Source organism: Copadichromis virginalis, linkage group LG16, assembly GCF_057382275.1.
Source record: "Copadichromis virginalis isolate Kocher_CV1m ecotype Utaka linkage group LG16, C_Virginalis_male_GT1.1, whole genome shotgun sequence".
NCBI lineage: Eukaryota > Metazoa > Chordata > Actinopteri > Cichliformes > Cichlidae > Copadichromis > Copadichromis virginalis.
In genome coordinates, this window is record NC_140633.1 from 20,523,234 (window position 1) to 20,550,526 (window position 27,293).

Here is a 27,293-nt window from a genome sequence, read left to right on the forward strand (position 1 = left end):
ATATTCAGTTCATAGAGGTGACTAAATCTCCCTTAAGATCCTGAGTTTGCATGTCCTTCATCTCTGGTTTGGTGTGCATTTGTCACACTGATGTATGGAGAGAAATAATAAGACATGTCAGAGCACAGATAAGTCAGTCCATCACACCTTACTGCTTTATAGCCCTAAAGTGGGCCAATGGCTGGAGCTCAGAGTGCAGGCAGAGCTCACTTGGCACGTCTCCCTTGCCAATGGGAGTTTAGACTTTCCTCCCTGACCTGGTGTTTGGTGGAAGAGAGCACTTTACTTCTCCCCGTCTGCTCTCCCCGTAAATGTGATGTTCACCCAGTGTGGGGGTCACATCATGTGTGTTTTGGGAAAACACAGTAAGATTAGTTTTGCAGTATTTCAACACGTTGATCTCACAATGGTTGCTTGGGGGCCTACACACATCTCTAATCGTCTGGGAGGTGAGGTGAGCACAGCCCATTTAATATAGCAACACATTTATGTTCTTCCACTTCAACAGCAACGGGCAGCAACATGCATGGATTTAAACACTGCAGTGCTTCACAGAACTGCATTGTATTTGACCAAACACGTGTAAACGAGCCAAAATCCTCCCATCTGTCACTGTCATGCTTTGACAGCGACCCATAGGGAGCAGACTTGGTGCACTAAACAGGCTGAAATGTGAGCTGCACATTTATGTTTTGACTACAAGGAGCTTGTGATATCGAGGCATTTGTTTCTGAAGTTGTCCTTGTACATCCAGAGGTATGTGCAAAGAGACAGTCTACGTGTTGTTGTTTTTTTTAGTTAGTTTCTAGAAAACGTTCAGTGTATTTTTTATTGTTTGAAAATGTTTAGCTTTGGTCCTTTTAAATATAATTTTATGGAGGACATGCACTGCAGGCAGGATTTAGGAAACTTAGTACAGGTAATATAATAAAAACACAGAGCATTTGAAAGCAGTGGACGGACGTTCTCGTAGGTGTAGGTATGTATTGTTTTTTTTATTTTATATTAGTTAGTTTTCTAAATTCATAAAATCATTTCACTGAGTTTTTCTCTAAACTGTAGCGTAAATTTTTATTTTTACTTTAATAACTTTCTTAAACATCTATCTGGTTTTAATAGATTAATTGGCAACAAGAAGACGGTAAAAGTACATGTTCAAAGTTTATCATCACTGTAAAACTTTCTCTCACCACTTGTCCTGATGCCCTGACGGGGTGAACTCCGCAGGTTGTTGAACACACGGGACTTAGAAACTGTCAATTTGTCTTCAAGGTGGGGAGCAGCTGGTATTACATGTGTAAATAGCTGCACGCCAGGGCTCTAATGACGGATGAGGTAGATGAAGGTTGAACATAAAGTTTAGGATTTATTCCAAGAAAAGAACAAGTCACAGGCAGTCCAGAAACAGGTGAAACAGGAAAAACACTAGGGACAGCACACCTAGTGGGATGATTTGACAAAGGGCGAGGGGAGACAATGACAATGACAATAAATGCATGAAGTAATGAGGTAAGAGTAACTACAGTGGGGCAAAAAAGTATTTAGTCAGCCACCGATTGTGCAAGTTCCCCCACTTAAAATGATGACAGAGGTCAGTAATTTGCACCAGAGGTACACTTCAACTGTGAGAGACAGAATGTGAAAAAAAAATCCATGAATTCACATGGTAGGATTTGTAAAGAATTTATTCGTAAATCAGGGTGGAAAATAAGTATTTGGTCACCTCAAACATGGAAAATCTCTGGCTCTCACAGACCTGTAACGTCTTCTGTAAGACGCTTTTCTGTCCCCCACTCGTTACCTGTATGAATGGCACCTGTTTGAACTCATCATCTGTATAAAAGACACCTGTCCACAGCCTCAAACAGTCAGACTCCAAACTCCGCCATGGCCAAGACCAAAGAGCTTTCGAAGGACACCAGGAAAAGTATTGTAGCCCTGCACCAGACTGGGAAGAGTGAATCTACAATAGGCAAGCAGCTTGGTGTGAAAAAATCAACTGTGGGAGCAATCATCAGAAAATGGAAGACATACAAGACCACTGATAATCTCCCACGATCTGGGGCTCCACGCAAGATCTCATCCCGTGGGGTCAAAATGATCATGAGAACGGTGAGCAAAGATCCCAGAACCACACGGGGGGACCTGGTGAATGACCTGCAGAGAGCTGGGACCAAAGTAACAAAGGTCACCATCAGTAACACACTACAACGGCAGGGAATCAAATCCCGCAGTGCCAGATGTGTTCCGCTGCTGAAGCCAGTGCATGTCCAGGCCCGTCTGAAGTTTGCCAGAGAGCACATGGATGATACAGCAGAGGATTGGGAGAATGTCATGTGGTCAGATGAAACCAAAGTAGAACTTTTTGGTATAAACTCAACTCGTCGTGTTTGGAGGACGAAGAATACTGAGTTGCATCCCAAGAACACCATACCTACTGTGAAGCATGGGGGTGGAAACATCATGCTATGGGGCTGTTTTTCTGCCAAGAGGACAGGACGACTGATCCGTGTTAAGGACAGAATGAATGGGGCCATGTATCGTGAGATTTTGAGCCAAAACCTCCTTCCATCAGTGAGAACTTTGAAGATGAAACGAGGCTGGGTCTTCCAACATGACAATGATCCAAAACACACCGCCCGGGCAACAAAGGAGTGGCTCCGTAAGAAGCATTTGAAAGTCCTGGAGTGGCCTAGCCAGTCTCCAGACCTCAACCCCATAGAAAATCGGTGGCGGGAGTTGAAAGTCCATGTTGCTCGGCGACAGCCCCAAAACATCACTGCTCTCGAGAAGATCTGCATGGAGGAATGGGCCAAAATACCAGCTACTGTGTGTGCAAACCTGGTAAAGACCTATAGTAAACGTTTGACCTCTGTTATTGCCAACAAAGGTTATGTTACAAAGTATTGAGAGTTATTTTTGTTATTGACCAAATACTTATTTTCCACCCTGATTTACGAATAAATTCTTTACAAATCCTACCATGTGAATTCATGGATTTTTTTTTCACATTCTGTCTCTCACAGTTGAAGTGTACCTCTGGTGCAAATTACTGACCTCTGTCATCATTTTAAGTGGGGGAACTTGCACAATTGGTGGCTGACTAAATACTTTTTTGCCCCACTGTAAATGCCAAACACACTAGACACAGGTCACCAAAATAAAAAGAGGAAATAACATCACTGATGGAGGCTTTACACAAAAAGGTGGGACACTAGGAAAAAGTCCAAAAAGCCCAAAAGGATTGGGTAAGAGACCCAGGACCTTAACAAAAGCGAGGGCCTACATGTGGATCTCTTTGTCCACTTTCTTCTGCTCTGAGGTTATTTTCAAGGTGAATGTTGTCTGACCTCACATGACCTCTCTGTACACCTCCCTGTCATCATCATCCCAAACCAGACTGTGTGCTGATGTCTTTTTTGGGAAACGAGTCGTGAGCCATGACTTCTTTCATCTGAGCTTCTGACCAGGGCCAAAGACTACTGTGGACTTTTGTAGGGCAGCTGGAGGGTCTACTTGTTGTTGTCTGGTGTGGTGGACTCAACACTGGTGTGGTTGTCGTGCATTCCAATGAGGGCTCGTTGCTGGTGGGCTGTGGTCAGTAAAGAATCACTGGAAGAGTCTGCTGCCGCTGTGAGTTGTCCATCTTTTGTTGTATGGTGGTGGTGGAGGCAGTGGAGGTCAAGACTTTCCTCAGAGCCTCAGTGTGACCATTCTGACTAGCCCGAGGAGAGCCGTGACCAGAATTTATAGGTTTCATCCTTTCCTCTTTTCTCTTTTCCTGAGCTCTTCTTTAGATTTCTCTCTGTCCCTGCGTCACATTTCCACACACTTAATGTCTTCAGGTGATTTTGCATTTCAATAAAATCTTTCATATTTTTCTTGGCTTTTATCTCCTGTATTCTATTATGTTTTTTCCCTTCCAACTACATTAGAGAAACTTTATTTCAGACACTGTAGTCCATTTGAATATAAAAGAACGGAAAATTAATAAAAGACGACATGAGGACAAAACGCACTGAATTAACCGACATGTAAATTTCTGTGTAAGATTTGTAAGCAACCCATGAAAGGGAACATTTGTATCACATTTAGGTTACACTTGTCAAATGTGACCTCTGAGCACAACAACCAAGATCCTGAATGCATCATTATATGCCACCCATCAACTTTCATATCATTTATTTGCACTGTATGAGTATGTGCTCTAAAAACATCATCCATCATATGGAATTTACAGACTAGTGCATTTGCTGCTGCATACAGTTTACCACAAGGGTGCATCATCATCATCATCATCATCATCATCATCATCATCATCATCATCATCATCATCACGGAGATCATCCCTGATGATGTGACCCAAATATCTAACTTTAGTCACCTCACTGAATATTTGCCTCCAGTCCACCTTAGCTGAAGCGATCATTACTACATTATTTTTAAGGGTTGAATTCAAAATCAAACTGCAGCTGCTGCAAGCCGTCAAGGAGATCAGCAAACATCAAATGATTAAAAAGGCTCTCTTCCATCACGATCCAGTATCCTGCTTGTTTGGTGTTTTAGAAAGATCATCTCTAAATAAGCTGAACTGAACAGCTGACAGACAATATCCCACCTCAATGAACCCCAGAGTTTTCTAACCCCATCAGATTTGCTTAGTTTGATGTAAGTAGCATCCTTGTAACTGGTACTAGTTTACCATGAATAATACAACAAAATGCTTTTAATTGAATCAATAGTGCTGTCTTAGCTGCTGTGTATTAGAAGAACTTCTTTCAGAGCCTGTATGCACACATCAGTGCTGTGTTTATTTTTGAAACCAAGCTGAATATTAGTGGTTTTATATTCTCGAAGCCTTGACAGCATGCTAGTCAGAGCAACTGGCCTGTAGTTTTCTGGGCTGGATTTTACTTAACCAGTTTTGTCTGTGAAAATGTTCTATTTGGTACCAACAGAACAGTTAACATGTAGTCTGGTAGGACGCCACGCATTAACAATACAATGTGAGTAATGCTGAGATTCTTCTGCACAGATCAGGGCTCCATGCTTTGTTCCCTGCCAAGTTCTCAACAGCACAGCACACTTCATCCCGCCTAACAACACACTCATTGTTAGAAACCTCACCAACATTAAACTTATCGCTTTTAACACAGTTAGGAAATTCCCTACAAAGCTTTTCTCCACATTTCAACAACATTTTCAGCCCCAGAAATCCCATCAGGACTGGCTGCCAGAGGCCTCTTACTATTGTTAACAGCCTCTTTCCAAAATTCATACAAATTATTCTGCAGCAGCTTTTTGTGCATGGAGTTTGCCCTCATGGCATGCTCATTTCTTTTAATAAAGCACCCTGCACATTTAAATCTTGCATTCGCACATTTCTTGTGTTCATACTCTGGTCCGTATCGAGCTTTACCTGATAAAAGCCACTTTTTAAAAGCTTCTTCAGACTATATAGAGTTCAGATCCAGGGATATGATTACATGGTTTTAGTCCTTTTTTGAAAGAATGGTTCAGCACCATCATTAAAGCCTAAATCAGTATTGTGACTTTGATTCTCCCATTTAATGTTTTTGGCATCAAATGGTACATCAATGGTGCCTTTATCGGTCTGTAAACTGTACTTTCATTTCCCTTTTTCCCCCTTTTTTGTAACTTGTCAGTATAGACAGACTCACAACACTAAATGTCGTAGCCAAAGGTATGTTGTCTGCTGTGGCCAGGTCATTTAAGAACCTATTAGATATGTCCTGCTAAATGTTTCTCCTTGTGGAAACCTAAAATGTTTTAACCGAACATGTATAGCACTGCTCCATCTCCATATTATTCCTGCACATGAAACCACATTTGGAGCCATGTAATCCACTGGCTTTTCTTTACCATACTTATTTCCCCTGCTCACAAATTCCTAGTCTGGTCTTCATCTCTACTACAGTGTTTTCAACACAAATCTAGACTCTCAACCAAGAGAAACAGTCACAACAGCAGTAAACCTTAGGGCGACCTAAGAAAATATATATTTTAAAAAATTACAGCAATTATTTTCAGATATCTCACCTCTGAGAACAACACAGTCCATTCCTGGAGATCCTTGTGGAGCTGGTCTGGGGTAAAAAAAAAAAAAAAAGGTAAGATCTCTTCATCTCTTAACTTTCCAAGGCAGAGGCTCACAAAGCTTTTCCAGAATAACCAGTCACTGCCCATCTCAGACTCCAGATGGGATCCCAGTTCTGTCATCACATTTGTTGTGGAAATTTGAAATAAATCTCAGTGCACACAGCCAGGTTGCCTTTGTTACAGAATATAAGTAGTTTTACTGCTTTATTGCGTCTTTTAATGTAAACAGTGACCAAGTGACAAGAAGCTGTTGAGACGTAGGTGTATGAGTTATTGGCATACATCTCCGCCTCCTGAAAAACATCACACATGAACATAAGCAATATACAGAGCATGTTATGTTCAATAAAGATCATTTATGCTGAGTACAAAATGGCGAAATATTGTGTAGCTGAGCTACATAATTCATTTTCCTTTTACAAGTGCTGTCCAACCTAACGTTTTTAATAGCTTCATATTGAATTCCACAGCACATCCAATAGAAGTCAATTGTTAACCAGTATGATTAGAAAAAATCCACTTGATGGCATATGTGAAATCTCTTTATGTTGATGTTAAGTCGTGAGTTATACTGATCTTTAAGGCATCTTGATATCATTCTGTTACCAAATGCGCAGCGTAACCTCAATTTTACGCACTCCTTTGGTGTCAGCCTTCACTGAAAGGCTGATTCCTTCATATCAATCATATTCTTGGATTCCTACTTAGAAAGCATGTGTATGTAAACATGTAAATAGCCCTCCCAGCCTCTGAGGGAGGAATATGTTGATTTTAAGTGCCTTTAACACAAGTGTTCTGTCAGATCACACTATACCCACCATTCTTTAAGCCTGTGACGCACGCGTGAGCAGGGAGGTATCGTTTATAAAAGCAGCCAACAAAGGCATGATTATTAGGACTGAAATAGTAGACTGAAGACCACCGATATGTCGCTGGAGGAGTCGTTCTTGTTAACCCCAGAGGACAGCACACTTCTGCTCCTGAATGTTTCCAGGGTATTTTGGGAGTCCGCAGGAGAGCAGCAGCACCACTTCAGCATCTGGCTCCCTGGTATCGGCATCGCTGCTATCTACGGGATCATCATCATCGTGGGGCTGATTGGAAATGTCACTTTAATGAAGACGTGTCTGTTGGTGAGGTCCATGCGGACGGTGCCCAACTTATTCCTATCCAGTCTGGCTCTGGGGGACCTGCTGCTACTGGTGACCTGCGCGCCGGTGGACGCCAGCCGGTACTTGGTGGACGAGTGGCTCTTCGGCCGCGTCGGATGCAAACTGATCCCTTTCATCCAGCTCACCTCTGTGGGAGTCTCCGTGTTCACTCTCACTGCTCTCTCCGCTGACCGGTACTTGTCACACAGCCAGTCTGAGCTACTATAACTCTTTGTGCTGTTGTGTTAACGGCAGGATAATATGCTTACAACTGATGGAGGGAAATGCGCTTTTACGCATGGCTCCAGCATCGTAGACACAAGATGTAGAAAGTCTAATTTTAAAACAGTCAAATTGCTTCCAAAAAAATATTTTGATTATTTGACTGTTTGTGTAGTTCAGTTAATAACTCCTCTTTGTAAATAGCTCTTAGAATCAGTGCCAGGCAGATGTTTTTTTTTCTTTCGATTTATGTTTTAAAATGCTGCAGGAATTTTATAAATAACAATTTGTTTAATAAATGAAAACAGTATATGGTTTAACATATTTGAAAAAACAAATCTATATTTAGAAAGCAACCTGAGCTAATCTCTATTAATCTCACGCTCAGTGTTCATATTTTCCCACATGCAACAACAAGCATGCACCACTGCAGTGTCTCTGAATCCTCTGGGTTAAATGAAGAATCGGTTCTGTTGGTTTAAATGAGATTTTAGAGGAACCCGATAAACATCAGGCTCTTGTTGGAATACTAAGTGCGCTATTATTTGTATAGATTGATTAAATATAAATAAAGCTTCACACTTGGGGGCCCGTACCCCTGCACAGAGTCAGAGGCGAAAAAGAAAAAAGAATGATCTGAGCAGAAAAATGGAAAAATATCTGTCTGTCAGACTCTTCTCAGATCTTTGAGAATTAAACAATGACTTTGTTGCCCCAGAAAATCATGAATTCAGTACAAAGAAAACATTTTCTTGTTGGTTAAACCAATCATTAAAAAATATTATTTCATTCTCCTGTAGTTGCCAAAAGGGTTTACTTTGTTTGGTTTTTTTGTTTGGTTTTTTTGTTTGTTTTTTTGTTGTTGTTTTTTGAGATATTGACTTCACACGTGCATAGATGAGTCCACGTCCGAGGATTATTAGTCACTGTGCTGAACTAAGATCAAAAACGGGTTCCGGGTGAAAATTGAAGTGAAGCAAATGTCTGAAAATATGTCGAGGACGCTTTTAGTTTCCAGTGTGTTTAATTATCCTGCAAATTTAATAAAGACACAGGAAGACAGTTAATCAAGCTGATTGCAGCGTAGCCATCAAAGTGTTTTTCTGTTTGTTCACTGCTTTGCTGCTATTAAGATATCTTGTAGGAAAACACTGAGCCACAGTTGGAGTATTTAACACCAGCTGTAATTAGCATTCTGACTTCCGCCACAGGAGCTTTTCTCATCTTCTGCTTCCTTTCATTCAAAGCCTGCTTTAATTTTCTCTGCCACAGAGAGATAATTTGGTTTGATTAGAAAAAAATCAACCGTGCCTGCTGTTAAAAATCAGCCATGAGATAATCGTTTCTCTCTTTTTTTTGTGGTTGTTTTTGATTGCATGCGTAATGAAGAAACTGCACTGAGCTCGTCTTCATTCACAAATGCTGTTTCTTCCTCTAGGTACAAGGCTATCGTCAAACCGCTGGACATCAACAAGTCCAGTGCTGCTCTGAGCATCGGTTTACGCGCAGGGATGATCTGGCTGCTCTCGGTGACTCTGGCTGTGCCCGAAGCCGTCTTCTCCGACCTGCACACCTTCACCACCAGCCACACCAATGAGACGTTTGTGACCTGCGCCCCTTACCCTCACGCGGGGGAGCTCCACCCGAAGATCCACTCCACCGCCTCATTCCTCATCTTCTACATCATGCCCCTCTTCATCATATCTGTCTACTACTGCTTCATCGCTCGCAGTCTGGTCAGAAGCTCCGCGGACATCCCCGCCGAGGGACACCTGCACTTTCAGAAGCAGGTCAGACCCCGAGCTCTTCTTATTCTGCTCTGAAATACAGAATAGATTCATCTTTTTGCTGTTTTTTATTTTCTTTTTGAGGATCATTCTGTTCTGATCTGAGAAGATTAGACATGGGACTCACAGGGCTTCACACAATTAATTAGCTTACCACTGGGTGCAGGGGTAACAGCTGTATCCAAAGTCTTAATTCACTTTAATTGGCACATTTTATCCAGATTAACATCTTCAGGAGCTGGAGCATTTGTTGCTGGGACCCTACTGATCCCCACTGTCCATTAAAGTTTCATTCCTACTCCAAAAACCCAGAAACTAACCTGCACTGGGAGCCCAAAGATCAGTCAGAGGTCAGTTAGTTGGCTGAAAGGCGATTAGAGGTGGACTAATTTGTCTTCTTTTACTCATCTGGTTGCCTGGTAACGTCTCCCAGTAAAGGAGTCCCTGAACCCCTGATTAACTGCAAATTATAGTTGAAAGTTAAGGTTTAGTGCAAATTTAGAAAAAGAAAAAGAAATTCACTTTTTTATCTGCCAAAGTGAAAACTTCCCTTCAGTTCACAAAAACACAAACACAACCTTGGACTGTAGACTTTTATGTCTAATGAGGCCTTTGTAATGGTGTTACACACTGGGTTAATTGCTTAGTAAAGTCCTGTTTTGAAGCTTCAATTTAAAAGTTCTGGCCTTTGCCATCCTAGTTTTGTGAAACCAAGTGTGACAACTTCACATTCATGATCCATTTATGCTACAGTGACTGTGTCCAATATTCATATGTATTTGCGTACATAGAGCCTATTCAGAGGGTTTTCAACCAACGGAAATGTACTCAAAAATCCCAAATGTTGCTCAGCATGGATGATGCTGTGATTAGTCAACATATCGGGGTGACAGGGATGGGAGCAACAGCAGAGTTCACCAGAAATGTGAACAAAATTTTTTTTTTCTATTCAGGTTTGTGTTGATCCAGTTCTTACTCTACCAGGGTGCTGCAGTCTATCCCTGATACTATAGGGCGAGGGGCGGGGTACACCCTGGACAGATCACCGGCCTGAGAGACAGACAACCATTCACTCTCACATTCACTCTTATGAGCAATTTAGAATCACCAAGTAAACCAACCTCACTAACTGCATGTCTTTGGACTGTGAGAGGAAGCAGGAGTACCTGTGAGAACCCACGCAGACACAGGGATAAACTGTGTCTCATGTCTGCGTGGGTTCTCCCCACTCCACACAGAAAGGTCCCGACCAGATGGTGGATTCAAACCCAGGACCGTCTTGCTGTGATGCAGTCAAACAAAATACAGCATGAAAACAGAGACAGAGGCAGGAGTGAACACTTTGTCTTTCACTCTTCTCCTCAGCCGACTGATGGACCAGCAGCAGCACAACCTGGAGTATCTACAGACCAGCTGCACCACATATTTCTGACACTGTGCCCATATGACAACATACAGTTTCTGCATGTAGACAGGCCACGCACATACTGCGAATGTGATAGCTTCACTGAACAATAATTTCTCCACAAGTCAAACTGTTAATGCCAAATGATTCTCTACAGCACACCTTGCTTTATTGCTTCTTTTACTCTAAATTAGATCCTCATTTATAAAGTATATATCATGAAAGACTCAAAAACACCTTAAACAAGCGACTGAGGCCAAAACTTTATCAGGAAAGTGTTCACCGAGGTTATAATTTCAGGGCAAAGTTAGGTAATCTCCTCACAGACTTCTATACAGGCAAACTTCTCTTTTAAACCAGAGGAGTCGCCCCCTGCTGGCCATTGCATAGAATCATTTGGCTCTACTTTTCAGACCTAAAGCTCCACCCATCCATCCATTTGATGCAGAACTTACTGTCTCCTCTCTCTCCTCTCCTGTCAGATCAGGTCCAGGAAGCGTCTGGCTAAAACTGTGCTTGTGTTTGTCGGCTTGTTTGCGTTCTGCTGGCTCCCGAGTCATGTGATCTACCTGTACCGCTCCTACCACTACAACCAGGTGGACACGTCGCTGGGCCACTTCGTCGCCAGCGTGTGCGCTCGCATCTTGGCCTTCACCAACTCCTGTGTGAACCCATTTGCTCTGTACCTGATGAGCAAACGCTTCAGGAAATACTTCAAAAAGCAGCTTCTGTGCTGCTCCGCTCCCACAGAGCTGCGCAGCCAGAGCAGCAGGAGCACAAATGTAACGACCGTCTGAACCAATCGGTGTTCATGAACTTCACGCCCATGCTTTGGCAGGATTTGAGCCACTTTTAAGTTCAGTGACATGATAGAAAATTATTATATCATAATAGTACCTGAATTTAATGAATTAAAGATCCTCTGAGGTCTAAGTTGTCGTGATGACCCCAAACCAAAGTCTGAACAGTCAGAATATGTAATTTTGGTTCTTCATACATTGTTCTCCCAATTCTAGACAATCAGAAAACTAAGAACACATTTAAAACTTTTCAAGTTTCAAAACTTTGAAAACTTTTGTTTTGGCCTTACATGTGGTCAGGGTTACCAAAATGTAACTGTATAAATCATATCTGTTAAAATACAAGCAGATGTTATGGATAAACTAAAACCACTGCTTAGTGTTGCAGGCTGTGCCTGCCATATGTTACTGTATGAGGAAATGTATGATGAGTTGATCTCAGCGCTGCACAAAAATAGAAAGGCAAAAAAAAAAACATACACTCACGAGCAACTTTGTTATGTACACCATACTAGTACTGAGTTAAACCAAGTTTGATGGAAAAAGATACTAGTAAGAATTTTCAGAGATTTCTCTTCACAATGATACAACAACATCACAGAGTTGCTGCAGATCAGGTGCACATCCATGATGTTCTAACACATCCCAAAGCTGCTGGATTAAGATCTGGTGACTGTGGAGGCCATGTGAGTACCGTGATCTCATTGTCATGTTCAAGAAAACACCTGAGATGATCTGAGCTTTGTGACATGGTGTGCTATCCTGCTGGAAGCAGCCATCAGTGATAGATACATGGTGTCATAATAGGATTGACATGTTAAGCAACAATACTCAGGTAGGCTTGAGTGTTTAAATGATGCCCTGGTGGTTTTAAGGGAAAAATCGCCCACGCCATTAAACCACCAGCAGCCTGAACAATTGATACAACACAGGATGCATTCTTATGCTCATGTTTATGCCAATTTCTGATCCTACTAGTCAAAGGGTCCAGCAGAAATTAGAACCCATTGAACCAGCCTCAGTTTCCTGTCCTTAGCTGACAGGAGTGGCACCTAGTGTGGTCTTCTGCTGCTGTAGCCTATCCAGAGATGCTCTTCTGCAGACCTGGGCTGTAATGAGTTATTTGAATTAATAATGCCTTCCTATTAACTTAAATGAGCCTGACTATTCTCCTTTGACCCCTGAAATCAATAAGACATTTTCACCCAGAGAACTGCAGCTCGTTGGATATTTTTTATTTTTCAGACCATTCTCTGTAAACCCTTAAGAGAGTTTAATGGGAATAAATCCAAGGAGATCAGCATTTTTTGAAACAAACAATATCACGTTCAAAGTCACTTAAATCACATCTCTTCCACATTGAGATGCTCGGTTTGAACTTAAGGAGGTCGTCTTGATCATATCTACATCCCTAAATGCATCGAGTCACTTCCATGTGATGGGCTAATTAGATATTTGTGAACCCTTAATAAGGTGGTCAATGAGTGCATTTGAATATGAACATCTGTCAACCTATAATATAAAAAAGTTATATGAAGTCTTCTTTAAAAACATGATGCAGATGTTTATCTCAAATCTTTGCAGATGTAAAACCACAAACCATGCGAAATAAAACTGGGCGTTGTTGTATATTGTATAGTTTTCTGTTGCATTAAATGACGTGTTCCACTCCCACTTGCGTTGTGAACCATGCATGAAATGGCTCAATATTTATTTTGTTGTTTGTTTATATCTACAGTATGCCATTTTTAAGGAAAAATGTCAGCGGAGGAGCGATCGCCTGTGACATTTGAAAGTTCATAAGCTGTAAAAATCTTCAAGCTGAACGCAGTAACTTGTGCGCTTCAGTGTACTGCAGAGAAACATTAAGCCACATTTATTGGCTGTTTTTTTTAATCCCATTATTAAAACTGTGAGATATCACACATTGTGTGTGCAGTAATGTGAGGTAGTGAAGTGTTGATTGCTTGTGTACAGCTGTGCAGTGTATCAGTTACATTCAGCAGATATTTGTTGCTTCAGAGTAACGTGTTTGAAGATGAACCCAACAGCCTTCTTTTTCTTTTGATGTAATGCTGCAGCCATTTAAAGCAACCAGAAGTTGTTGTTTCATTTCTTTTATTTGGACGAATATTCAATTAAATTTTTATTTTGTGACTAATTTTTAGTCACGAAATATAACCTCAACTGCTCTGTGTCGTCCTTTGTCGGGGTAAGAATGTCAATCCCAACAAAAATTAATGTACTGTGGTAAAAATGTGAAGAATAAACAAACATAAAATGGCCTTATTAGTCCAGCATCAACTTAGAAATAACGGATGCCTTGTTTCTCAACATTTTGCTGTATTAATATCTCCAGTTCTCCTTTTTAAGCAACCTTTTTTTTGCATTTCATTAAACCTAAATAAATATAAAACCTGGGGATGAGTTCGTCTGTATCGCAGTACAAAGTCTTTCCCTGAGCTGCTTGTGTGACCTTTTCCTAACGAGCGACTCGACCGAACGGAGCTCAGAACTGAGACATAAAATCATCTTGTTGGTAATAATTTTATTTAATTGCCCGATTGAGGTTTTTTGTAATCTCTGAATGAATCAGCAATGAATTAAGGCCTAATTTTATATCAGGAGTTTGATGGTAAGTGCTGAGTTTCAAACTGAGCAGCAGGAGACTCATTATAATACACACCTTTACAAATGAGCGGTACATGCTATATACAGCCCTTACAAAGCCTTTTCTGAAGGCTGAGGTTTTTCTTTGCCGTCTCGGTGAAGACACGTCAAGTTAAATCTGTTCCAACAAGTTCTTTCAGGTCTTTGCAGAGGTGACCTTTCAGAGTGACATTTGAAGTCAGAAAATTAATTCCCCCTGAGCAACATCCGCCACAAAACACACTCTAACCCTCAGTTATTTGGATCCTTTACTGCAGCTGCTGTTTTCCTTCAGTATATTTTGTTTTTATTTTTCTGCCCCTCATTATTAAACTCTTATTTTGAGCCACAGCACGTGCAAGTACACAAATGTATCATTCACACGCAGCTCAGTCGTAATCAAGCATAAAACAGTTTGTCTCCAGAAGCTTAGTTCTCTTCAGGATGGTGTCTGAGGTGCGTCTTGTGACATAAATACACTCACCGCCCACTTTATTTTCAACTGCTCTTTAACAGAAATATCTAATGAGCCAGTCACATTGCAGCAAATCAGTACATTTATCCATGTAGGAATGGTCAAGATGCTGTGTTGAATTTCCAGCTGAGAGAATTGAATGAAAAGGATAAAATATCCACGGCGCAGCAGTTCTCTTGGGGAAAATGTCTCGGTGATTTCAGAGGTGAATAATCAGACAGTTTCAAGCTGATAGGAAGGCAACAGTGACTCAGAGAAGACAAAGAAATGCAGAACATCCTTGAATCCACAGTGAAATGTAGCAGACGAGCAACAGCAGCAGGAGAACACATCTAGCTAGAATTGACTCAAGATCATCAAAACTGGACAACAGAAGATTTAAAAAATGTTTCCTGGACTGATGGGAATTCTGCTGCAACATTCAGATGATGTATCATTGATTAAGGCTGCTGGGGATTATTGGTGCGCGGATATTTTCTTGGGCTTGTTGGTACCAACATCCTGCAGTACGGTGGCCCCTAGAGACAAAGCACGTACAAAATACAAAACACATGCAAAATCCAAAGCACATGCAAAATACAAAACACATGCAAAATCCAAAGCACATGCAAAATACAAAACACATGCAAAACCCATAGCACATGCAAAATACAAAACACATACAAAATACAAAACACATGCAAAATACAAAACACTTACAAAATACAAAACACATGCAAAATACAAAACACATACAAAATACAAAACACATACAAAATACAAAACACATGCAAAAGACAAAACACATGCAAAATACAAAACACATGCAAAAGACAAAACACATACAAAATCCAAAGCACATGCAAAAGACAAAACACATGCAAAATACAAAACACATGCAAAATACAAAACACATGCAAAATACAAAACACATGCAAAATACAAAACACATACAAAATACAAAACACATACAAAATACAAAACACATGCAAAATACAAAACACATACAAAATCCAAAGCACATGCAAAAGACAAAACACATGCAAAAGACAAAACACATGCAAAATACAAAGCACAACGGAAGTGCTCCAGGACGCTAGGGGCAGTGTTGAGTTTTTGTTACCTAGTGGCTACATAAGCCATGAAGTTTCTAATGACCGGATTTGGTGTGTGGCAGTAAAAGGTAAATGAACCTTTTTTTTTAAATTATTTGAATATATATTAGTGTTTGTGTATAAATCAACAACTAATACACATATGCTCTCAATTGTGTAATTTAAGTTATCTAGGTAGTTGTGTTTTGGAAGTTCAGTTTTACGCTAGCAACGTAGCTGTTGTGTTGGAAATGCGTCTGTGTATATACACTTTAGCTTAGGTCTGCCCTTTTCCGTTTTAATACTCCATTTTAAAAGAAAAATGCTGTTTGTTTCAGGGTAAGAATGTTTTGTCCATATTGTGGCCATAACGTGAGAGAAGTTGTCAAGTTCTGCGGTTCATGTGGCAAACATATTGAGTTTTTGGCGTTTGTCAACAACAGTAAGTATTTCACAAATAACATATATAAAAAAGGTTGTCTGAACCAGTTCACAAAGCTGCCATTTGGCTGTTTACAGTTTATTTACATTTGAATGCAGTCCTTATTTACTATATTATTTTTATGTTATATAAATTGCATACACATTATTTTGCAATCATTTAAACCAGTAAGGTATATATCTGTGAAGATTCTTAATCGTCCAGGTTAGGGTTATAGTTGTAGACTTTATTTGTCTTGAATTTACTGAGGCCCAAAGAAGCAACATATTAATTTCGTTTAATAATGAGACAATACATTGGTTTTTAAATGTCATTGTTATTTAAAACTGCACATTTCTTGTCTGATGATCTATTTTACCATTTCCCATCTTATTTTTTTTCTGTTTATAAGGATCAATTCAAGAAAACATTTCCATTGAAGACCTCATTCAGAAATATTTCAGAGACGGTTACTCCTATAATGAAACATTGGACATTTTGGCCTCAAAACATAAACAGAAGATCAGTCTGACCACACTTAAAAGTAGATTAAGAAGTTTATCACTGTCCCGCAAAAAACATTACTCAACTCAGGCCTTGATTTGTGCTGCAATAATAGAAGAGCTGAAGGGACCTGGTCAACATTATGGATACCGTTCAATGTGGCAGACACTGCGTCAGAAACACCATCTTTCTGTGAAAAGGCATGATGTAATGGTGATGATGGCAGAGCTCGACCCATCTGGAGTCCAAAAGCGCTCAAAGAAAAAGTTTTTACGAAGAGTTTACGATTCACCTGGACCAAACCACACTTGGCATGTTGATGGATATGACAAATTAAAGCCATATGGTTTGACTATCAGTGGCTGTATTGATGGCTATTCGCGGAAGATATTATGGTTGGTTTGCGGAGCAACTAACAGCAACCCAGAAGTCATAGCTCAACACTACGTTCAGTGTGCTTCAGAGTTTGGAGTCATACCAGTGCGACTTCGCACATACTGCGGCACTGAAAATGGGACGATGGCAGCAATGCATTGTGCCTTACGGTCATCTCATCAGGATTTTTTTGCAGGAGCTGCCAGTCATATGTATGGATCTTCAATAACAAATCAAAGAATTGAAAGCTGGTGGTCGTACTTCAGAAAACAGCGGTAGGTTTTAAAATTTTTCAAGAAACAACTATATTAAGCAAATAAAAGTGTGGCTGTAATATATAGTCTGTGATGCAGAAGCCTTGATTTGTGTTACACCACCTTTCCTTTATAGCTTCAATGTGTAGCCAAGTATAAGATAGAAAATTTAAACTGTCAATAAAGAAAGTGAGATGAATAGAAATCCAAAATGCACGCACTTTACATCAACTCAAGAAACAGTTTCATAAACGTAAGAAATAGTGAGGCTTTGAAGGATAGTGATTTTGAACTGATGGTATGTTTTTGTCTCTTCTAGAACACAGTTCTGGATGGACCTTTTGAGTGACATGAAGGAAATGCACCTCTTTAATGGTAGTCATGAACACATGTGCTTGGTGCGCTTCATTTTCATGGCTGTGCTTCAGAGGGATCTGGATGAATGCAAAAGAAAGTGGAACACGCACCTGATCCGTCCAGTTAGCCAGTCACGCTGTCCATCTGGTAAACCGGATGTGATGTATTACCTGCCTCATAGGTTTGTATCACTCTTGTCAATTTAAAATGTGAAAAATCAAAAGTCTGTAATTTAAGTAGAAATCACAAAAATGACATTTTTTTTTAGCACCTTTTAATCTCTAAATGGTAAATGTCCTGTATTTGTATAGCGCTTTACTAGTCCCTAAGGACCCCAAAGCGCTTTACACAAACAGTCATCCACCCATTCACACACACATTCACACACTGGTGATGGCAAGCTACATTGTAGCCACAGTCACCCTGGGGCGCACTGATCTATGCACTTGATCATATAGTCTTCTTTTACTGTATGGTCATAAAAAACAGACACCACAGTGTTTGTACCACCCAAAATTTGGACTAAATAGGTCTACTTTTTTCACATGTTGATTCCAGTGCTAAAATTTATGAAAAGCCGTTTTATATTATCTCCTTAAATACATGACAAAAATCTGCCAATGTTTTCAGCAAGTCAATTGTTCAAGACAGGTAGTTACAGGAACTCTGACCACCTTCTAGTCTATTCAATGCCATAATACAGCCAGTGGTCTTAAGTAAAAGCATATGTTCACTTTAAGCATAATTTCCCCCCCCCCTACAGAGACAAGGATGTTGTAGCGTTTTCTTAGTATTTTAATAGTAAAAATTTTCCTTGTACAAACTTTTAGGTTTGGTGGACGCGACTGTGGCCTTGCAGTTGGACATCAAGAGCTGAGCCAGTTCAGGATGAGTTCAACTCCCGATTTCTGTGGAGACCCTCACCTACAGGAATATTTTGAAGGACTAAACAGTGGCTTCAGTTCATCACAGACATTGGAATCTTGTGTGGAGAACTACATCAGACTAAAAGGACTTGCTGGGTTGTAATGCCAAGGTTCCCACACATCCCAGAACTGTGGATTCCACTTTGTGGTTATAATAATGCACCACCTGCACTTTTGTTAAGGCAAAAAAAAATGTTTTTTGCTTCAAGTAGATCACAATTATAGTTCATCAGTTTATAGTCACTTAAAAAAATAGCCTTTGTGTTTTTCCAAATAAGAATATCAGTTGTGACGATGAGATCAAATAAATTATTTATCCTAACAGATGATATTGTGAAGACTCTCTTAACCTCCACCTTAAATGCAAGACACGTGTTGGTATTATTAGCTTTATTAATACAGGTTGATATAAAATAAAGGAGTAAAAACACTCTAATTTAAGTAATAAGATTTATTGTTAACGTTAACAAGGCAAATTACACTTTGCACTGAAATAGAAATTGTGTAAAATGTACAATATCTATGAATATATCTTTTCTAAATGCTGGATAGTAGTAAAGGGAATTCTAAAGCTAAGGGTACTAAAAAGTAATCCTTTCAAATCACAGACATTTACTTTAGCATTGTAACTAAAACAAAGGCCTTGGCCCAACAGATATCTAGCCAATTTCTTTAAACAAACCTTTTTGTATAAGAACAAAAACACAGTTGAAATGAGGACTATATTACAGTGTGAGGATCAAACTGTAAGTCGATCAATACAGACCAAAACCAGGAGAGTTTAATATTCCAAAGTCCATATCATCCTGGAACTGCTTATATGACTGAGCCATTGGTATCACAATGGTGTTTGCACATGTTTTCCCAATTGGGAAACGTGATGCATCACCAAACAGCAATCTTGGTCTTGGTTCCATTCCAGCTGGTGGAATGCTGTTTAGGCCCGTGGCAAACATCAGGATGTCTTGTAGGGAGACTGCTGTTTTGGTATCTATAATTAAATAGAATGTAGCTAAAGATAATTCTTTATTTTATAATAATTCCAAATACAAAGCAGAATATCAGAAACTTGGATCCTCAAATGTTCCAAAGTGTTATGTTTTTACTGTTTTTCCAAGATTAATAGCACAAACACCCATACCAGTTCAATATAAAAAAATATATAAAACAGCAGCTCTGTGGTGACTTACTATTGCGGTACAATTTTTCCATTTTAAACAGAAACTGTAAAGGTGATAATTTGACTCTGTTATTATTGTTTTGTTCATGCTAGGTAGCTCCCCAATAGCCACTGCTGGCAGCACATTCATCCCCCAAGGGATGAGATTCAACTGCTAAAAGACAAAAAAAGTGCTTCTGTTCTATAGCAGAAATATCACCTGACAGTTTAAACTTAAAAAATATATATCATAAAAGTAATATTCATGAAAGAGCTGCTTTATTGGTTTTCACTGATCGTAGAAATTTGTTTGCAGTACAAGTTTTGTATTAAACAAACCTTCAGCGTCTATCAGATAGTCTCGCCAGAATCCAAGCACCCTGGTTTCTTCCTGCCGTCTTGAACTGCCAGGTTCGCTCAGGACCACAGCAAACATGTCCTCTAAAAAATCAGATGTCAGCGGCTCTGGTCTTGAGCACATGAAGGGTTGGAACAACAAAGGATGCTGCTGCAGGGCATGGATTACACCAAGTGTTGTGAGGCCATCCTTAAATCTATAAGGGGAAAATTGTCATCAGCACTACAATAAAAAAATGAAAAACACTTTTTGAATGTTTTATTTTAATTATTCCGAAAGCACAATGAATTTTACAGACTTTGTTGCGACTTTCATCCGTAAATAAAGCCGCGGCCGGCTGAGTTGGTTGTGTCCCTGTGACGCGCCTCCAATAATCCATAATGAGTCGAACTTGTACTTTGCGCATTTATTTTAAGAACAAAACAAGAACAAACATTTGCGCTTTCAATCAATTTCCAACTAGCGCATGGATTAACTGGTGTGCCAAAAAATGACGGTCAACAGAAAAGTTTGCCCACAAACCACTCACCCAACACACCTGCTGCGAACACCGACATCAGGTAAATAGACTGTGACCACACCCACATACCATCACCTGAGACGCAGGTAAAGCTATACACCTGTGCCACCAAAACAAAAAAGGAAAAACATAAACATTGACTTTGGCTCTTACAGACTTTATTGATCCTAGGGGGAAATTAGATCTCAGCATTTAACCCATCACCCTTGGGGTGAGCAGTGAGTTAGTGCTGGCTGTCTTACTCAAGGACACACCTGGTGTGTGGGCTCTCATCGAACGTGCTACCTTCTGAATCCCAGTCTGATGTTTTATCCATTGCTCCACCATGCCACCTTCCGAATTTATATTTTACCATCTGCATTTCTATTCATCAGCAAGTGAATGTTGGAAACTGGAGCTTAAGTTACTTCAGCCACAATGTTGCAAATGCATTTTCAGTCAGTACAGTACTGTAACGATGGTTAAGTGTTACTGGACAGTGACATGTTGGTTTTTCTCTGCACACTGTTGTTGTTCCTTTAAGATTCATGTTTGGTTGGGCTGCAGGAAGTAGTGAGGGTGGTGTACAGGAAGGGGTGGGGTGACCTGGTTGTTCTGTGTGTGTGCCAGGCTGAAGAGAGGTGTAGTTCGAGAGCGCTTCCCCCTGAGTTAACAACCCGCTGGCTTATGTGCCGAATAAACGGACAAACTGAGACCCCAACCGTCTGGTTCTTGTGAACGTTACAGTACGGTTTATTCTCAATAAAATCAATAATGTAAAAGATCAAACCACCTGCAAAAATCAAATTTGCACTGCATTTTTTTAAAGTACCTGCCTAAACATGGTCACTGGCTGAACTTGTGTTTGCAGCTTTATCCAGTTTTATGCGGGGACTGATAAGTAACAAGAATTCTAATAGAATAAGTGTTTAAAAGTTTGAAATTTGATCTCTGTCCTCGCAGCTTCACATGATTTTTTCCATACTGAGTAAAGCACATGCATGATAACTCAAAAACTTTTTGCAAACATTAGGCTCAAAGTATAATTAGCCATGGAAACTATAAGTAAAAAGGGAAGATGCAAAACTGTAAAATTAAGCAGAAACATACATATTATTCGAAAAAAAATTTGGTCAAAAGAATAGGCGGCTTCTGTAGCTGTGGTTTGTTATCAATTCATTATAGTGTTGCTTATGGTTTAAAAAACAATTTTGTTAAAAAACTATTATTAAAATACTGTAGCTACATTGCCCCATTATTTACTATCAGTCCAAATACTTACAAATATGTTACCTTTGGATTGAGAAGTGGTTGCGGTATATGATGTACCACTTAAGGTAGTCCTTAATGATGTTGCCTTTACCATCTAAAGAGTCCGGAAATACATAGCAGCCAGCTGTCTGCAATAAGCTGCAATGCATTTCAATGCACCCATGGAGTTCCTTCAGCGTTGCAGCATTGGATATCTAGTGTTTACATAATAAAAAAAAGAAAATTGCAGTATCACAAGGTTGTTGTCCATGACGTTCACATCAAAATCATTTTAAATATAATTACTAGTGCACTTCAATGTTTGGTCTATATTTTAAAGCATGTTATTCTGGTATTGTTTTCTACTCCTCTACTTAAAGTCAAACATTTATCTTTGTTCATAATTAACAAACATTGGTACACTTAGCATGTTGATTAAAATTACAACTACTATGGAGCACAGCGTTACAGTCCAATGTGCAATTAACACATCAAGCTTTGTGATAACAAAGGAAATTGTAGTTTTACAATCGAATATTTAAATCAACATACTTCCAACAGAAAAGCTTTTGTAGCTTCATCAGTTACATCTTCAATCGTGACCTCCACCACATCAGACTTTGTTGTCCCAATCAGATGCTGGTAGAGTGTCTTGGAGAGGAAGGCAGGCCCTGGACCACCATGTACCAATGATGTGGCAATCATTCTGCCAGTAAGGAAATATTCATCCTCTCTTGCAGCTGGTAATGGATTTATTTAGTTAGTTATGCTAAAATAATGCTTTAAATTATATGCCTTTTTATTTTAATAAAAAATTAATCATCCAAGCTTAACTTCAGAATGTATTAATTTAATTTTATAGTCAGATGGTATAAATTTCTCACCAGCGCTGTCAAATGTAAGAAATTTGCTGTCCTCAGGTCCATCAAAGATTCGTCGCGATCTAAGGCATTTCATTAATAATGTCAAAAATTCACGTTTAGGACCACCATTATCCATTCCATCTTCACGCTGTCCTGCATCATCGCTGAACTTCACAAGTATATCATCAGTTGGGTTGTAAGACACACGTCTAAAGCCCCGAGATGCTCCATCCCAAACATTTGCCCTGTTTATATTAAATCTGCTGACAGATGTTTTTATTGTCTTAGACGCCAGCTCTTCGAGTACTTCTGCAGCAGACAGGCCATTTGTACTAGAACATAAAAAAATTATTAAATATCACATAAAATGAGGATGTTATTACTCACTTTTATCATATTTACATTCTCACATTTAAATGTATACTTACCTTTGTGTTTCACTCTCATCCTTTTCGATGAGAACTTCTTTGTCTGAGTCACTATCAATTACAATCGGTGCATAAACACTTGTGTATGTGCTGCAATGAAAAACATTTAGTGGGAAAAGTAGAACATTTCTTAAAATCTAAAGTTAACTAATATTTTATTGGTCTAGTGCAGTGGTTCTTAACCTGGGTTCGATCGAACCCTAGGGGTTCGGTGAGTCGGTCTCAGGGGTTCGGCAGAGCCTCCACCATGACATGCACGGCTCATTTTGTGCACCAATAAAAACATATCTATGTCTTGAATTTGAATTTATTTATTTTTTTCACTAAAGAGGGGTTCAGTGAATGCGCATATGAAACTGGTGGGGTTCGGTACCTCCAACAAGGTTAAGAACCACTGGTCTAGTGTGTCAATACACAAATTTCTGTGTCCAAAACATACCTGTAGCAGGGACCTTGAGTCTAAATATCAAAAATATATGAACAGTTAATATAATTTATGTTTGTAGCCTGTATGATAATTATTAATGACATTTTTCAGAGTCTTACTTCAGAAGAAGTTTGCAAGTTTGACCCCCTGTAAAGAATTTAAATTATTTCAGAATTTACAATATAATACACAAGAATGTATTTTGGCTCCACCCTATTCACGGTCGCCGCACTGTATTCTCCACAATACAAAACTTACCTATTTCTTGAAGGTGCTCTTTCCGGCGTGCTGTGATTATCTGGAAAATCCCATACCTGATAAGTAGTAAAATAAGATTAACAGCACTTTTTAAAACTTTAAACTTTTCTTGATTATATTGGTGTATACAAACACACACACACACACACACACCCACCCACACACACACACACACACACACACACAAAACACCGTTAAAAAAAAAAAAAGACTAACCACAGTGTCCGACAGTGGGCTTTCTACTACTTTTACTTGAACTTCATTGTCCTCTTCAGATTCACACTCTGTGTTGCAATCTGCAAATATTCAATGATTCAAAAAATACAGTCTAATTTAAATATATGTATGTATTGAAAGGTATATCTAACAATTAGCAAACATATACAACACTTTGGCTATGCAGCACAAATTAAATATATTTAAAATCTGTGGCAAAATCATGTCACTCTCTGATTAACATTTTTTGGAAAAATCTTGAATTATTTTTAATATCTAAACTTTATGATTGTCACTGCTTTATCAAAATCACTTACCAGTATTAAAGAAGTCATCATGGTTACAAATGTAGAGAGTTACTCTTTGATAGGCCTTCCCTATGGCATCCTTGTATTTTTGGATGGTGAAAGGGGTGTTGGTTCCAGGAATTGTGCTAACTTCCCTTGCATCAGGGTATAGCAGTACATAGGGTCCATCGGCCATGGCCTGGTTAAAGTCCTTATGTTTTTTCACGCTGGCAGACAAGATTTGCTCAGTTGACCAGTGAGAATGAACATCAACCGGAAGTGACTTTCCTCGAACAGGTCTTATACCATCACTGGTCCTTCTCATGATGCCAATCTGTATCTAGAAATGAGATTAACAATAACATGTTTTTACATCTTTGTTCCTACATGGTCTTCCATTTTATTTCTGATCTGTAGTTGTGCTCCAGCTGTGCTATGACTCAAAAGACAACATTAGCGACTAAATATAGTTTTAACAGGGGGCATATATTATTGAAGGACTGTTGACCAAAGGCTGACAATTAAGAAATTCAGATCAGGTTAAAAATTGTAAGCCCTGTATCAGTGGTGAACTACAACCCCCAAGAGCGGCAACTCGACGTTCCCCGAGCAACACTAATGTCCAAGGTTGTGATTAGCTGAACACACCATATACAGGCAATGAACAGCAATCAGCCTGAAAGTAAATTAAACAGAGATAGTACGGGGGGGTCCATAGCTGTAGAGGACATAGTTAGCCACCCTTGCAATATATACAGTTCCTTTCATATGCATATGGAAGTTTACAGTGATGCCTTGGCAGTGCTAAAGGTAATTTGGATTTTGTATTAGCAACAAAAGTGGTCAACTTCCACGTTCAAGTTTATGACATACCTTCACTGGTTTCTGTTCCTTCTGTTCCTGGTGTTTCTTTGAAAAAAATGCCTTTCTTTCCCTTTCTTTCACATCCCGAAATTTTATGAATGACTCCACTAATGATTTCCCAGCTATAAACAGAAAAAAAAAGTTATAATTTTAGGGAAGGGACAGTTAACAAGATTTACTTAATACAAATATGTTTTTTACCCTGTGTAGACTGTATAGTTGTGCCAGTCAGGATGCTGGAACTGGTAGATGGAAGAGCTGCTGCCTCTTCACTAAGGGCAGGATTTCTCGACACAGTGCTGGTGATGTCCTTTAAAAACTTGATGTTTTTACTAGAGATGGACCGATCCGATATTACGTATCGGTATCGGTCCGATACTGACCTAAATTACTGGATCGGATATCGGAGAAAAATAAAAAATGTAATCCGATCCATTAAATATCACGAAAGCACCTCACAAAACTTGCAACACGATGTAACTCACCTCAGAACGTTAGCACGTCGGAGCAGTGTGGTCACGTGATAGAGCGGCTGTGGCATGCGGGACCTGTCAGTGGTCTGGATAGCATTTGGAGCTTCGCTAGCAACCTGGCATTTCATCTCCGACAAAGTTATCCCCGAGAGAAGTAAAGCAAGTGTGTAAGTCCATCTCTGAATGTTTGTAAAGCATTCCTGCGTTAAGCTTAAGGAGCGACTGCCTCTCGCTCTCCGGCTGCTACTTCAATCGTGAAACTGCTTAAATGATCAGCTGATCGGCTTTTCTGTCGCGAGTCCGTCTCTCTAGTTTGCTTTTGGCCCACTTTGCACCAGAAAGAGGAAACCAGCGGCTGAACAACAGCAGAACGTTTAAGCTTGATAAGCTGTTGTTAGAATTTATTTAATATTACTTTCTACACCAGGATCTTTTTCTACGTAGCTGACGCTGGTAACTGTGCAGGGGCGGATCTAGCAAAGTTTAGCCAGGGGGGCCGATAGGGCATGAACAGGGAAAAGGGGGCACAAAGACATACTTTTCTTTCTTATTCTCATTTAAAATGTCGAGCTTTTAATAAATAATTATCTGACACACAAAGTTTTAATTTGATGTAAAATGAATAGAAGTCAATTACTGTATATAGTGACTATTAAGTCTAATATATACCCTAGTAAGCTATAGTACTTTTTACTTTGGGAAGGTACCATCTGTGCAGTCTGCAATTTTGTTGAAGAAAGATGTTGAATCTATTTAATATTTCTTGAAAAATAATTGATTTCTGTGCATTTTTTTTCACACTGCATCAAATTAAGGTTGATTACGTCGATTAAGCATCATGAGGTGGAGCGTGAGGGGTGGTTCCTTATTTTTTATTTATTTATGTTTGTTGTTGCTGGGAGTTGGAACCCTATTAGTTAGGTTGCTTAATATTTACGCTAAGTACTCTTTAAAATACCAGAATAGGGAGGATGGTGTAGGTCTAAGTTTATTAGATTGATCAGTATTGCTGAACTATGAAATATTTTTTTTGTATACAGGTATAACAGAATAGCTTTAGTGTAGTTGTTGTTTTAAACTTGAGTATGAACTTGCAGACTTGCAAAATGCAGCAAGATATTTAAAAAACAGTTTTGTTGATTAAAAAACACTATATCGGATTCATATCGGTATCGGCAGATATCCAAATTTATGATATCGGTATCGGTATCGGACATAAAAAAGTGGTATCGTGCCATCTCTAGTTTTTACCACATAGATTACAAAAGGCAGGACTGTCTGCCAAGAGGTGTCCACAGAAGGGACAGTACATCTGTAAAAATGACCCCATCAAATGTTTTACAAAATTAAGATTCACTACAACCCACAGAAAATACAAGTATTTCACATCTTACATTAAGACTCCTGAATGCACAGGAGATTACATATTTTATCTTAACTTTCATTATATATATGTATATAAAGTGCACAGCATGCTACTTTGGATGTTTAGCAAAGGACAGAAATCGCTAAAACATTACGTTTTCATACTTTTATCCATTTTTTAAAACCAGTTGTCTATGAGCAAAGCATAAACCAAGCGTTCATATTAATAAAAACAAACAATCAAACTAACAACAGTTTGCACATTACCTTTATTATGAGGCGTGGTGACTATCCTTGATGGTGTTTTTCGCTGGTATCCATCTCCC

At 39.4% G+C, this 27,293-nt stretch overlaps 3 protein-coding genes across 3 annotated transcripts; 2 read left to right on the forward strand and 1 right to left on the reverse strand.

Moving 5' to 3' along the window:
- The first annotated feature begins 6,792 nt into the window (after positions 1-6,792).
- On the forward strand, positions 6,793-13,764 carry LOC146690660 (gastrin-releasing peptide receptor-like). Its single transcript, XM_085433695.1, has 3 exons — positions 6,793-7,465; positions 8,932-9,283; positions 11,168-13,764. The coding sequence occupies exons 1-3, from the start codon at positions 7,047-7,049 to the stop codon at positions 11,480-11,482; spliced, it is 1,086 nt and encodes a 361-aa protein (XP_085289821.1). The 5' UTR covers positions 6,793-7,046; the 3' UTR covers positions 11,483-13,764.
- Positions 13,765-15,555: 1,791 nt separating this feature from the next.
- LOC146690661 (uncharacterized) lies at positions 15,556-18,841 on the forward strand. Its single transcript, XM_085433697.1, has 5 exons — positions 15,556-15,771; positions 16,021-16,124; positions 16,516-17,257; positions 17,556-17,774; positions 18,424-18,841. Exons 2-5 carry the CDS (start codon positions 16,028-16,030, stop codon positions 18,620-18,622), a joined length of 1,257 nt encoding a protein of 418 aa, XP_085289823.1. The 5' UTR covers positions 15,556-15,771; positions 16,021-16,027; the 3' UTR covers positions 18,623-18,841.
- Positions 18,834-25,454, reverse strand: LOC146690662 (G2/M phase-specific E3 ubiquitin-protein ligase-like). Its single transcript, XM_085433696.1, has 13 exons — positions 25,331-25,454; positions 25,139-25,251; positions 24,296-24,605; positions 23,979-24,058; positions 23,763-23,818; positions 23,624-23,651; positions 23,517-23,536; positions 23,078-23,167; positions 22,671-22,981; positions 22,339-22,526; positions 21,829-22,001; positions 20,018-20,232; positions 18,834-19,510 (listed from the first exon to the last, which is right to left on the reverse strand). Exons 3-13 carry the CDS (start codon positions 24,588-24,590, stop codon positions 19,275-19,277), a joined length of 1,692 nt encoding a protein of 563 aa, XP_085289822.1. The 5' UTR covers positions 24,591-24,605; positions 25,139-25,251; positions 25,331-25,454; the 3' UTR covers positions 18,834-19,274.
- Between the last annotated feature and the right edge of the window lie 1,839 nt (positions 25,455-27,293).